This window comes from Antennarius striatus, chromosome 17 (genome assembly GCF_040054535.1).
Source record: "Antennarius striatus isolate MH-2024 chromosome 17, ASM4005453v1, whole genome shotgun sequence".
Lineage (NCBI taxonomy): Eukaryota > Metazoa > Chordata > Actinopteri > Lophiiformes > Antennariidae > Antennarius > Antennarius striatus.
In genome coordinates this window covers 6,185,105-6,198,772 of record NC_090792.1, presented here as the reverse complement: position 1 = coordinate 6,198,772, position 13,668 = coordinate 6,185,105, and the positions used below count along the sequence as shown (strand labels likewise).

At 41.1% G+C, this 13,668-nt stretch overlaps 1 protein-coding gene across 1 annotated transcript in view; it reads left to right on the top strand.

Moving 5' to 3' along the window:
- The window catches only part of apoba (apolipoprotein Ba), a 77,536-nt gene that overhangs the window by 17,058 nt on the left and 46,810 nt on the right, over positions 1-13,668 (top strand). The window contains 4 exon segments of the mRNA XM_068339307.1: positions 49-161; positions 276-421; positions 594-741; positions 8,823-8,975. Of these exon segments, the coding sequence (XP_068195408.1) occupies positions 49-161; positions 276-421; positions 594-741; positions 8,823-8,975 (560 nt within the window).

The window sequence follows — 13,668 nt, the reverse complement described above, 5'->3', positions numbered from 1 at the left end:
TTGGAATCCGATTTGCCTGCAGTCTGAACGCAGCCTATGTCATTTCAGTGGCAACCAGATTCAAGACCCACAGGAAATATATTTACCAGTACACCACAGAGAGCACAAATACTGATGTTGGCACTTCCGACCTGAGGAATGGTCCGAAAGTATCTTGTCAGGTACAATTTTGCCGGTGTCCCAAAATACCTCTTCACTTGAAAACAGAATGTTTTTATTTAACCACACACACACACACACACACTCTGACTCTGTCTGTGGTCACAAATCTCTAGGTAGAGATTGAAGTCCCTCAGATGTGCAGATTCATCATGCAGACCAGGCACTGTAGACTTAGTAAGGTGTTGGTCATTAATACCCAGGGACTTCCAGTCTTTGAACAGACCCAAAGCTCTGAAGCCTTCCGGGCAACCATGGAAAAGTTAGTACAAAGGTTGACATGACTTGAACAAAAAAAATAAAAATTTGTCTCATTTTAACAAGTTCTAAAATAAAGTGAACAGATAACTTTTATGTGTCTAAATACAGTCAATTCTCAATTTAGAAAACTGTTGTTATGCCAACAGGGTCTTATCTGTATTTTCTTTCTTCAGAAACCCTCTTAAGTTCATTGTGGAGGATATCACCAATGTCCTCCTATTCCCTGAGACAGACGAACCAATCAACGTCCTTAATATTAAGAGAGGTATCATTTCAGCTTTCATGGTACCCATCATGGAGGATGAGCAGATCAGCCTCACAGTAAGTATTGTATATTCTCACACCCAAAAATGGTATTTCCAAATATTAATTGGATTGGCAAGAGAATATTTTACTCAAATTTATATATTACTTTACATAAATTTAAAAAATGAAAATAAAAACAATTTAAAACTGAACTGATATAAAACAAGGTGCTTCCTGGTGCAGATGAGACACAGAAGTTATGTTTAGTGTGTATGGATTTTTTTTAAATTTTATATACTGTATATATAGGGCTTGGTATGAATGTTATAGCTGAAACTATTGAGTGCTGTTAAGTTCTTGACTAAGAATATGATACTACCTGGTAGAACTGGAATGGAAATATGTGCCTGACATCAGCCAGACGGACAGAGCAAACTGCCGTGGTGTACACTCATACAGTTTTTGACTGATGCAGGGTCAACTTAAAACTTCAAAACTAGAACAATACAAATCTCTTGACAGGAAATAATAATTACTAAATAATAATTACTGAACAGTATGGATGAGCGAGTACACCACTATCTGTATCTGTATCTGTTCAACCATCTAAATTATCTTTATCTGTACTCTGAATGGGCGGGGCTTGAACCGGAAGTGGGTGTGGTTTACCAGAAATGGGTGGGGCTTAAATCGGTGCATTATTTTAAATCTGAAGTTGATATGGATTGGTCAGAAGTAGAGGTAAGCCTTAAGCCCAAGCCCGAGTCCAAACCCAACCCAGTCCGAATTTTGGGCCAGGGCTCAAAATGTCCATAATTACGTTCGGATCTAGTTGGACTCGGCTTTTTTAATAAATATATATTCATATATTTTGTATCCCAAACGATGTATGGAAATTAAACAGACAAACAAATAGAAAAGATTTTTCTTCTTCTTTTCCTTTCGGCTTTTCCCTTCAGGGTTCGCCACATCGAATCAGTTGCCTCTAACCCTGTCTTCTGCATCCTCTTCTCTCACACCAACTACAGGCAGTCGTCGACTTACGACCGCGATTGGGACCGACAGATCGGTCGTAACTCGACTTGGTCGTAAATCGACTCTTAAGTAAAAATTAAATCCAGCAGCGCTGGTTCTTGGCTGTGGGTCGTCCGGATCGTCAGCTGGGCAGCGTGTGGGTTGGTGGGAGCGGGAGACGATCTTTTCATAATCATTGTGAGCTTTGTCTGAATTGTTCGTTTCTTTTTCTCCTCATGAATTTCACGATATGGACGGAAAGCGTCATTTGCCATCCGTTAAATCCTTGCAAATGTTTCTATGTTCTATGTCCATTTCTTCAAAGTGTGCACGGAGTTTATTTAACAGGGAAAAGCCTTCTGACAAGCCTTTGGTGGTGAACATTTTTTCTGTTTCCTCCTCTTCTTTCTCTGCTTCTCTCTGCTTCTCTCTCTCTTCTTCTTCCACTCTTTCTTCTTCCAGCACGATCAGTTCTTCATAAAGCGCGATCATTCTTAAGTGGTCCAAGGAGAGGTTTTTTGCCAGTTTAACTATTTTCTCCCGAATCTGATCAAGTTCTTCGTCACTTTCAAATCCAGCAGAAGAGTTCACGTAACGCTTGACAGTTTTTCCAAACGCCATTCATACATTTCTCCGTCACAGCCTCCTAAGCAGCCCAGCCCATCAGTAGTGGGCTGGGCTATTGATCTCACAGTGTGACTGAACAGCGTGTGTGCGCCGTGGTGACTGAAGAGAGCGCGGGAGTCTCAGAGCGTGAGTACTGTCGCTGGAGGGAATGCCTGCGTTACCCGGACATTGTGGTCGTAAAGTCGGTCGGTCGTAAGTTGCATAGGTCGTAAGTCGACGACTACCTGTATCTTCATGTCCTCTCTCACGACATTCATAAACCTCCTATTTGGTCCTTCTCTAGGGCTTCTGCCTGGCAGTTCAAAACTCAGCATCCTTGTACCAATATAATAACTATCTCTTCTCTGGACATGTCCAAACCATCTCATTCTGGCCTCTCTGACTTTATCTCCAAACCTCTAACATGTGCTGTCCCTCTGATGTACTCATTCCTTTAGTCACTCCTAAAGAGAACCTCAGCATCTTCATCTCTGCTACCTCCAGCTCTGTCTCCTGTCTTTTCCTCAGTGACACTGTCTCTAGACCAAACAACATCGCTGGTCTCACCACAGTTTTGTACACCTTTCCTTTCATTTTACCTGAAATTCTTCTATCACACATCACACCTGACACTTTTCTCCACCCGTACCAACCTGCCTGTTCACGCTTCTTCACCTCTTTTCCACACTCTCCATTGCTCTGCTAATCACAAATGCTGACTTCTGCCCTTAGTCTAGCTTCAACTACTCTTTCCCATAACGTCATTATATGGCTCATCAGCCTTATTCCTCTGCAGTTGCCATAACTCTGCACATCTCCCTTGTTCTTAAAAATGGGCACCAGCACACTTCTCCATTCCTCAGGCATCTTCTCACTATCTAAGATCCTGTTGAACAACCCAGTCAAAAACTTTACTGCCACCTCTCCTAGACACATCCAAACCTCTACAGGTATATCATCAGGACCAACTGCCTTTCCACTCTTCATCCTCTTCAATGCCCTCCTCACTTCATGCTGACTAATCTTTGCTACTTCCTGGTCCACAACAGTCACCTCTTCTAGTCTTTGTTCTCTCTCATTTTCCACGTTCATCAACTCTTCAAAGTACTCTTTCCATCTTCCCATCACACTGCTGGCCCCTGTCAATAGACTTCCATCCCTATCCTTAATCACCCTAACCAACTGCACGTCCTTCCCATCTCTGTCTCTCTGTCTGGCCAACTGGTATAGATCCGTCTCTCCATCCTTACTGTCCATCCTGTGCAATTTCCTCCGGGATTATTAAAGTATCTATCTGTCTGTCTGTCTGTCTATCTAACTAACCTAGCATACAAGTCGTAAAAGATAAATTTTTATTGTTTCATTGTACAGTCTTATTTAACTGGCAGATTTCATTAAAAAAGACAGGCTTTAATTCATTATCATTATGCACGGGCCTCATCACAAATGTAATCATAAAAATAAGTCCCTTCTTCTGAGCAGTGCCCTGTCTGGGTCTGACTGATGCAGTCCCTCCATTCCCTCCTCCTGCGTCCTCACAAATAAAATATAAAATTTCAGGTATGTTATGGGCTCGGGCCTGCAAATCAATTAATTGGTTGGGCTCGGGCCAAGTTGGGGTTTAATACCTACTGGCTTGGGTTGGGTTGGGCTGGATTTTTTAGGCCTGATCTTACCTGTAATCAGAAGTTGCTATATGTATTGTTTATTTTAAAGCTATTTACCAAACAGCGTCAAAATTGAGATGCAAATCAATGTTTTAGATAACAAAAGCAAGAGAACTATTTACTGAACAATTTTTTTATGAACTCAGAACATGAAAATTCTTTCGTGTTTTTTTTAAGTGCATTAAATAATACAATGCATGCAATAGGAAATTATGAACTACAAAATATGCATGAACAAGAATTGTCATACAAAACACAAATTTCTATTTATTTATTTTTTAATTTATGATCAAACTGTTTTTTTCAGTTATTTATTTATTTTTAACACCTAATGTTCTTGCCATTTTTTTCACACAAAGTTAGTTTATTAAGGTGTGTGTGTGTGTGTGTGTGTGTGTGTGTGTGTGTGTGTGTGTGTGTGTGTGTGTGTGTGTGTGTGTGTGTTTGTGCATGTGTGTGTGACTGAGTGACTGTGTGAAAGGGTGAGAGAGTGAGCAAGTATGTGTGTGTGCGTTATGTAACAGTTAAAATATCTATACAGTATAAAAATTATTAATTCCAACTGAAGTGAGAAAATGTCAAACTAAGAGCCAACAGAGAAAAAAAAACTACCGGAGTGGAGGCCATGCAACATGAACAGGCAGTTTTCAGCTCTGACTGGTCAAATGTACCGTGTATGCGCAACAAAACAAAACAAGAAACAAGTTCAGCAAGTAACCTTCAATAGACCGAAAAAGAGACAAGCAGAAGAAAACTGAAGGAGAGCAAAATGAGCTACGGTGAAGCCACGCAGGGAGATCAGTCAATGTCTGTGTGTGCACGAGAGTGGGGCAGCGTGTCACTTTAGTGCAGGGGTCACCAAATGGCGCACCGCGGTCCAGATCCGCACCGCGTGATGGTTCCTATCAAGGTTCATGTAGACTGAACATTGTTTCAACATGTTAAAGACTTCAGAGAGCCACACCAACTTTGTCAGAGAAGGTGGAGGATTAAGGTACATCAGGCCAAGAGAAACACCAAGGCCTTTTTCCCCCGGTCAGGAATGGAATATGAGAGTTGAACTCAACACAGCTCCAATTCCCCACGGAAAATGGGTGTGACGGGAGGCAAATTGAGGAAGGCGACAAGAGACCTTTCTGAAGAGGCGGAAAAGAGCAGCTTTTGACTCTGGCTGAGGAGGAGGGACCCGAGCTGGGGAAAGAACAGCTAACCCCAATAACAGCTGCAAGACATTAGATCAATCAATCACTGCCACTGCCCCGCCACCAGGAGACGTTCCAGGGTTAAAGGGGCAAAACTTCAATGAATAGTGGTCTTTAACTGATGACTCTGCAGCGATCCCGCAGTTGTCCCGTGTACACCGGAGGAGGTGTGTCAAGCAGCAATGCCAAGCAGGAATTTCCACCTACCTGTATACTAACTAGCATCATAGACAAACAAACATCTGTCCAGATCATGTGTGATGCTGCAGGCTACATTTCCGATGTGGAGGTCTGGGTCTGTTCCTGACTCATGGATATATGATGAGTCTTACCTGAGCAAAAGACGAATGTGGTCAGTAACCTAAATATTTGCACAATAATTCACTTGTCTTCAGTGTTTAATCCAGTCTAATGAATCCACTATACATCACAGGAGAGAGCCTACATCACCTCAGGATGATTCCTGCTATCTAGGATGGAATACAAGTGACAGACAACATCTGCCAGAATCATTTCAGAGTCACCATCACCACCATCACAGCGTGCAATAAAAACATACAATACGAATTTCCTTTGGTCATCTTTATTTCTGAAAAATACAAAGTTAGTTTTTGTGTCGTTACAATTGTTAACCATTTCCCATTACCCACCTCTAACTTGTGCTCCAGTATTTCTATGTCCAGATCTGCCCTCCAAGTCTGGAGGTTCTAGTAAACTATTTCTATTTTCTGTATTTTTTAGAAAGTGAATTCTATAAACTTCAGCAGATAGATGGGAATACATGAGGAGGACATAGTTGCATATGGATTCCACGGAATGAACCACTGGTGGTCACTGAGCGTCTATTTCACTGTGATAATCTGTGCAGTTGGGACCCTTCTGCTACTGTCCATTCATGCTCTGTTAAAAAAGGATGAGAATTTGTTAATACTTCAGTCGAGGATAAATGTCACACTCTGTATTCCATCATTATTATTATTATTAGATAGATAGATACTTTATTAATCCCGGAGGAAATAGCATATATCCACTGCTCAGGCATTACTTAACAAATAATACTGGATAAACACCAGGAGAAAAGGAAACACTGACATCACAGGACATACCACAAGACATACATTACACTAAGAGACAGGCACATGCAGCACTAACAGGACTTATATACTAAACTATAACTAAAAATATAAACAGTATAAAATTTAAAAATATTACAGTATTAAAATATAAACAGTATAAAATAAAATCTAAACAGTATAAAATTGAATTAAAATATAAAAACAGTATAAAAAATAAATAAATAAATTTTATATATATATATATATATATATTATTAAGGTTGTTTTTTTTCTGGACATGTTAATATAACAGACTTCACACCTTTGTCACATTTACAACATCAACAACATCCGAAAAATAGGGCTGACGGGTAGAAGCCAATAGGCTTGTGAAATTCCCGTCCCCCAGAATCAACAAACATCTCTCTTATTAGAATATGTAATCAACAAACTCAGACATTAAACGTTTTCAACCAGTTCATACATTGAATTTTGACAGACAGTCATACCCTTATCTACTTCCAGATATTAGCCTTTTACCCTAGAGTATAACCATGTTTACATCCTTCCTAGGAACACAAGGTTTGTTAACATCATGGATAGTCAAAACAAGAAGTTGACCTTGCCAGTGTTCTCCACAAGAATATAATGATCATATTAACCTATTTCTGCAGACAGTGTTTATACAAGAATTAACCAGTTTGTTGCAGACACTCTAACAGTTTCACATGGTATTATATGTTCTTTAAAGTCTCAAATTTAATGTTATCATAAATCCATGTTTTGTTTGTTTTTTCAATAATAAATGTTTCTGACATTGATGATGTTGATTTTTCAACTGTTCGACGTAACACTTGAGGTGTCCAAAATTGTAGAGCTCCCAGTATTGAACTGACTGTTGTACTGAACTTTGGTGTCGTAACAATTCTTGTCCGTCTTTATTGCTCATATTTCACCAATTCCTCTGCACTCCTGATCAACACTGTTGTCATCTGGTCTGGAGAAAGCCCCTTTGTTTTGATGAAGATCCTGCAGTTGTTTGTCCAGGGTTGATCAGCCCATTTTTTTTCAGTTGTCAAGCTTTTTTAGTGATATCAGCATTCTTTTTAGTAAGATTCTCATTAATGTAGACATTGTTTCCTTTCAGTTTGAAGTCTTGTTTCAAAAAGGCAATTTTGTGTTTACGATTGTTGAATTTCATCAGCACTGCAGGTGGTCTCCTACCTCCAGATGATAACGTCTCAGTCTGGTCTGGATCTATAGTTATCTCCAGATCCCTCAGTTGAGAACTCACTTGTTGCTCCAGAGATTCGATGTCAGCGCTGGCCACAGCATTTCTGTAATTCCTCAGCTTAATTTAATTCCAGTGATGATCACATCATTTATACGACTGCTTTGTTCCAAATCATCCATTCGTTGTTGTCCCTGTTCCAGGACAACAATTCTTCGGACTTTTTCATCCATGTCTTTGTGCATTTTCTTCTTTTCGACCTTCATTTATTCCATGGGGTCTAGCAGCAGGTTTTAGCTTTTCTTCCAACTTTTTTATCAAAGTCACTCCCTAACTTATCAAAGCTACTCTTGAACTCACTCTTTAATTCTTTCATAGAGACCGTCTGGTCTTTAGTATCCTCCAATTTTCCTTTTCCTTTCTTCATTTTGAAGAGAATAAGTGAGAAGCAGTCTGGATATGAGTTTAAGAGATAGCGACAAAAGGAGACAGAAGAAAGACGTCTGCTCCCGTTGAGTGTCTTTATGGTTATGTATTCCATCATAATGTGAAGCAATGGGAAGAGAACTGTTATTGAAGCCGTTGACCTACGTAATTTTACTGTGAGTGCAACGGACTACGTTTAAACTTACACATTGACTTAAGCAGCAATTCACTTCCACACCATCTCTCTCTTCTTTGAAGCTGCACTGCTGTTCCTCTTTCTTCTGAAAATGTCCTCAAAGTCTTCATGTGCATAAATTACAATCTGCACTCCGACTGCCATAAAGTGTTGCAGAGTGCGTCTCGTCCGTCGTCGTGGCGATTCGTCGAATCGGGGCTCCATTTATGATTTTTTTCGAGTTTTCGCGCCTATTAATCTGCAGGTCAGCTTACTCTGGGTTACAAAAACTAACCCTGAAATGCCTTTGTGCAACCGAAATCCCTGGTTTTCCAAGTTCAGGGTAAATCAACCCAGAACCACAGGTTTACCTCAGGGTATGTTCACCCTGCCTTCGTAAAATGGGCCCAGTCAGTTCTGAGGATTTTCCTTTAGCTATTCCAGCTGGGATAGGCTCCATCTCCCTGTGACCCACGCACGCGGATGAAGCAGTCAGGAAAATGAATGAATGAATGAACGAACATGAGTATTGACAAGTTTTACTTGTAGCATGCTCGTGCTCGTCAAAAATGCGTTATCCGTACCGGTTACTCATCTGAAACGAGTACTCAGCTCAACCCTACTGAACAGTCATGCTCCCCAAACCAACAAACATTAATTGGACATATTCCAGAACAGATACTGAGTAGAACGGATGTCTCATGTGTGGTAAACTAAAAGTCTATTTATCTCTTGCTTTATCTTTTTTATCTTTTCATTAATACAGCTGTTCTTTTTCAGAGCACAGTCCTTGGTCAGTGTGAAACATGGTCCATGGAGGTCGTCAATAAATACACAGGTGCAGATGTGAGACTGTTAAGAGATTTGTCCCAGTGTGACCAGTTCTATAGCAGGGAACTACCCAACAGCCCCATTGCCTTGATGCAAAAACTGGTGAGATTTTATTCCATATCTATATCTGGAGCATCAGACTGGATATTGTGTTTGATATAATTACCTTTGCTGTAATGGTTTCAGCAAACTACTATTCCTGCTACTAACAGAAAGACTTGCTTTAATAAGAATTCTAAAAGGAATGGAAAGTAGTATAGAACATTGGCATGCTGGGAACTTGCGAGTGATCAGAATAAATGTGGGGTGGACACTGATTAGGAGATGGATTACAGATGGCTGCAGCAGTGCAGGTGATTATTCTCCTTTCGGCTTTTTCCTTCAGGGGTCGCCACAGCAAATCAGTTGCCTCCATCTAACCCTGTCTTCTGCATCCTCTTCTCTAGCACCAACTACCTTCATGTCCTCTTTCGGTACATCCATACACTTCCCCTCCTTGGTCTTTCTCTAGGTCTCCAGCCTGCCAGTTCAAAACTCAGCATCTTTCTACCAATATATTCACTCTCTACTCTGTACATGTACAAACCATCTCAGGCTGGCCTCTCTGATTGTATCTCCAAAACCTCTAATATGTGCTGTCCCTCTGATGTACTCATTCCTGATCCTATCCATCCTCAGCATCTTCATCTCTGCTACCTCCAGCTCTGTCTCCTGTCATTTCCTGTCTCTAGACCAAGCAACATCGTTGGTCTCACCACAGTTTTGTAAGCCTTTCATTTTAGCTGAAACTCTTCTATCACGCATCACACCTGACACTTTTCTCCACCTGTTCCATCCTGTGTCAGTCTTCTCAGTGTCTACCCTTTTTTCCAAACTCTCCATTGCTCTGGACCGTTGACCCTAAGTACATAAAATCCTTCACCTTCTTGATCTCTCCTCCCTGAAACCTCACTCTTCACTTGGATCCCTCTCATTCACACACATGTACTCTGCCATGCTAAGGCCAAATTTCATTCCTCTCCTTTCCAGGACAAACCTCCAACTCTCTAGCTTCTCCTCCACCTGTTCCCTGTTCTCACTACAAATCACAATGCATCTGCAAACATCATAGTCCTTGGAGATTCCTGTCTAACCTCATCTGTCAGCCTATCCATCACCATAGTACACAAGAAGGGGCTCAGAGCTGATCCCTGATGCAGTCCAACCTCCACCTGGAACTCCTCTGTCACACCTACAGCACACCTCACCATTGTCTTATAGTCGTCATACTGTACATGCCCTGCACTGCTCTAACATACCTATCTGCCACTCCAGACTTCCTCATAGAACGCCACAGTTCCTCTTCGGGCACCCTCTTCTAAACTTTCTCCAGATCTACAAAAACACAATGCAGCTCCTTCTGGTCATCTCTGTACTTCTCTTTAAACATCCTCAAAGCAAATACTGCATCTGTAGTATTCTTTTTTGGTATGAAACCATACTGCTAATCACAAATGCTCACTTCTGCCCTTAGTCTAGCTACAACTACTCTTTCCCATAACTTCATTATATGGCTCATCAGCTTTATTCCTCTGTAGTTGCCACAACTCTGCACATCACCTTTGATATTAAAAATGGGCACCAGCACACTTCTCCTCCATTCCTCAGGCATCTTCTCACAATCTAAGATCCTGTTGAACCACCCAGTCAGAAACTCTACTGCCACCTCTCCTAGACACTTCCATACCTCCACAGGTATATCATCAGGACCGACTGCCTTTCCACACTTCACCCTCTTCAATGCCCTCCTCACTTCATGCTGACTAATCTTTGCTACTTCCTGGTCCACAACAGTCACCTCTTCTAGTCTTTGTTCTCTCTCATTTTCCTTGTTCATCAACTTTTTAAAATACTCTTTCCATCTTCCCATCACACTACTGGCACCTGTCAAATACACCTCCATCCCTATCCTTAATCACCCTAACCAACTGCACGTCCTTCCCATCTCTGTCTCTCTGTCTTGCCGACCTGTATAGATCAATCTCTCCCCCCTTACTGTCCAGACTACCATACAAGTCATCAAAAGCCCCTTGTTTGTCCTTTGCTACCTCTACTTGCACCTTACGCTGCATCTCCCTTTACCCCTGTCTACTCTCCTCAGTCCTCTCAGTGTCCCCCTTCTTCTTAGCTAACCTCTTTCTCTGTATACACTCCTGCACCTCCTCATTCCACCACCAAGTCTTCTTATCTACTTTCCTTCCAGATGACACACCAAGTACTCTCCTACCTGTCTTCCTGATCACATTATCTGTAGTTGTCCAGTCATCACCTAACGGGCCATCCAAAGCCTGTCTTCTGTCCACCATTTTGTCCTCTACTCTGCCTTTGCCCTCTTCATCTTCTTCACCACAGGAGTCATCCTACACACCACCATCCTGTGCTGTTTGGCTACACTCTTGCCTACCACTACTTTGCAGTCACTGATATCCTTCAGGTTACACTGTCTACACAAGATGTAGTCTACCTGTGTGCTCTTACCTCCACTCTCATAGGTCACCCTTTGTTGCTGCCTCTTCTGGAAGAAAGTATTCATTATAGCCGTTTTCATCCTTTTTGCAAATTCAACCACCATCTGTTATTCTGCATTCCACTCCTGGATAACAAACCTGCCAATTACCTCCTCATCACCTCTGTTTCCTGCACCAACATGTCCATTGAAGTCTGCACCAATGACAAGTCTCTCATTTCTAGGTATGCTCTGCATCACTTCATCAAAGTCCAACCAGAACTTATCCTTCTCCTCCACCATCCTACCTGTGGAGCATACCCACTAACAACATTGAACATCACATCTTTGATTTTTAACTTCAGACTCATCACTCTATCTGATACTCTTTTTCCCTCCAGGACATTCCTAACAATCTCCCCCTTCGAGATAACTCCTATTCCATTTATCTTCCTATGTACACCATGATAAAACAACTTGAACCCTGCTCTGAAACTTCTAGCCTTGCTACCTTTCCACTTGGTCTCTTGTACACACAGTATGTCTACCTTCCTCCTCTACATCATGCCAACCAACTCTCTGCCGTTTCATGTTATAGTTCCAATATTCAACATCTCTTCTCTCAGTCCTATACTCTTGGCATTCCTCTTCTCTCTCTTCCTACGAACACACTTTCTTCCTCTCCTTCTTCAACCAGCAGTAGTCCAATTTCCACCGGCACCCTGTAGGTCAACAGCACCGATGGCGGACATTGTTAACCCGGGCCTCGACCAATCCGGTATGGAAGTCATAGATTTTATTTTCATATTTGATACTTTTTGGCCAAACATTATCTTTGATTTCCTTTGTGTAAATGGAGAATAAATCACATAAGATCTATACATGATCATATTCTTTAGACTAGAACAAGAGAGACATTTTCATGGGACAGACAAGGAGAACCCAAAAGCACAATAGTTGAGGGAAGTCCAAAGCTGTAGTTTATTCCAAAAAGAGTTCACAAACAAGGTAATCAATCTTTATAGGTAAACATACCTAAAAGAGAAAAATACACGAAGAATCCGGGAATCAGTACATGGTAATCACACAGAGAACAGGAATGGAAAGTAGTAAAGAACTTTGGTAAGCAGAGAACTGATGGGTGGACAGAATATATTTAGGGTGAAGACTGACTGAGAGATGGATTACAGTTGGCTACAGCAACACAGGTGATTGGAATGAGCTAACTGAGGTCAGGAAGGTTGAGTCGGATTCTGAAACAGATAGGAAACATAAAGTATAACAGAAAAAGCTACAGATGAATGATATTGAACCTAAGATTTAAAGATCACCAGGGAACTAAATGAAAATTGGATTTTCAACTCTTGACTCAATAAACTTTATTAACCTTTATTACCTTATTAAAGAAATGATTTAACCTGGGTTTTGTTTATGTGTTTGCTATGGTTTTGATAGCAGGTTGAAAAAAACTACAAAAACAGGAACTAACCTAATTAAATTTAAAACTGTAAGTTGGGATTTTATGTTTTTTTATGTTTTATTATGACACATTGAATACTATAATTATTTGTTTGACTCATGCAGAAAATAAAATTGTGTTATGTTTGATTAATATAATACTGATTATTATTAAAGAGGTTTCTATTATGAAAAACATATTTTTTTCAGATCCACTGCATACACCTCGCAGTCCTCCCTAACCCTACCAACCCTACCAACTCCTAGAATCTGGAAAAAAATGGGTCCTGTATCGACTGTAATGTCCAGAAACACAACCAAGAGTCTACAAATGACCCTGTTAAAATCAGCGCCCGTTGTGAAGTAACAATGGGAGTGATTGAGACATCCCAAGCCCATCTGCAAGAGCACTCCCATCTGCCACATATGCCATGTTTTTCATATTAAGAGTTGCTTATTGTTAGATGCGCGTATGGAGCATTGCTGATTGGCATAGGTTTCTGCAGAGAGTGGAATAAGTTGGATGTGCTGCTGTATTGATTATACTTTATTGAGCTGACAATAGGAGGTGTCAGCTCACCTCCGGAGCACTGCCGAGGCACCATTGAGCAAGGCGCCATCCCCCTTTACAAGTTGCTCATTTGGGGCGTACCAGGAAGGAGCTGCCCACCACTCTACCTCCCACTGCATGCCTACAGCCCCCCTTGTGTGTGCGTGTGTGCTACAGGGGCCTGTACACACTAATATGTATTCATGTGTTTGATTATGAATTATTATTAGAGTGTGCCAGTAAACAAGGTAAAAACAAAAAAAATTCCTCATTTTGTCTTACAACTCTGGCACAAACAGGCT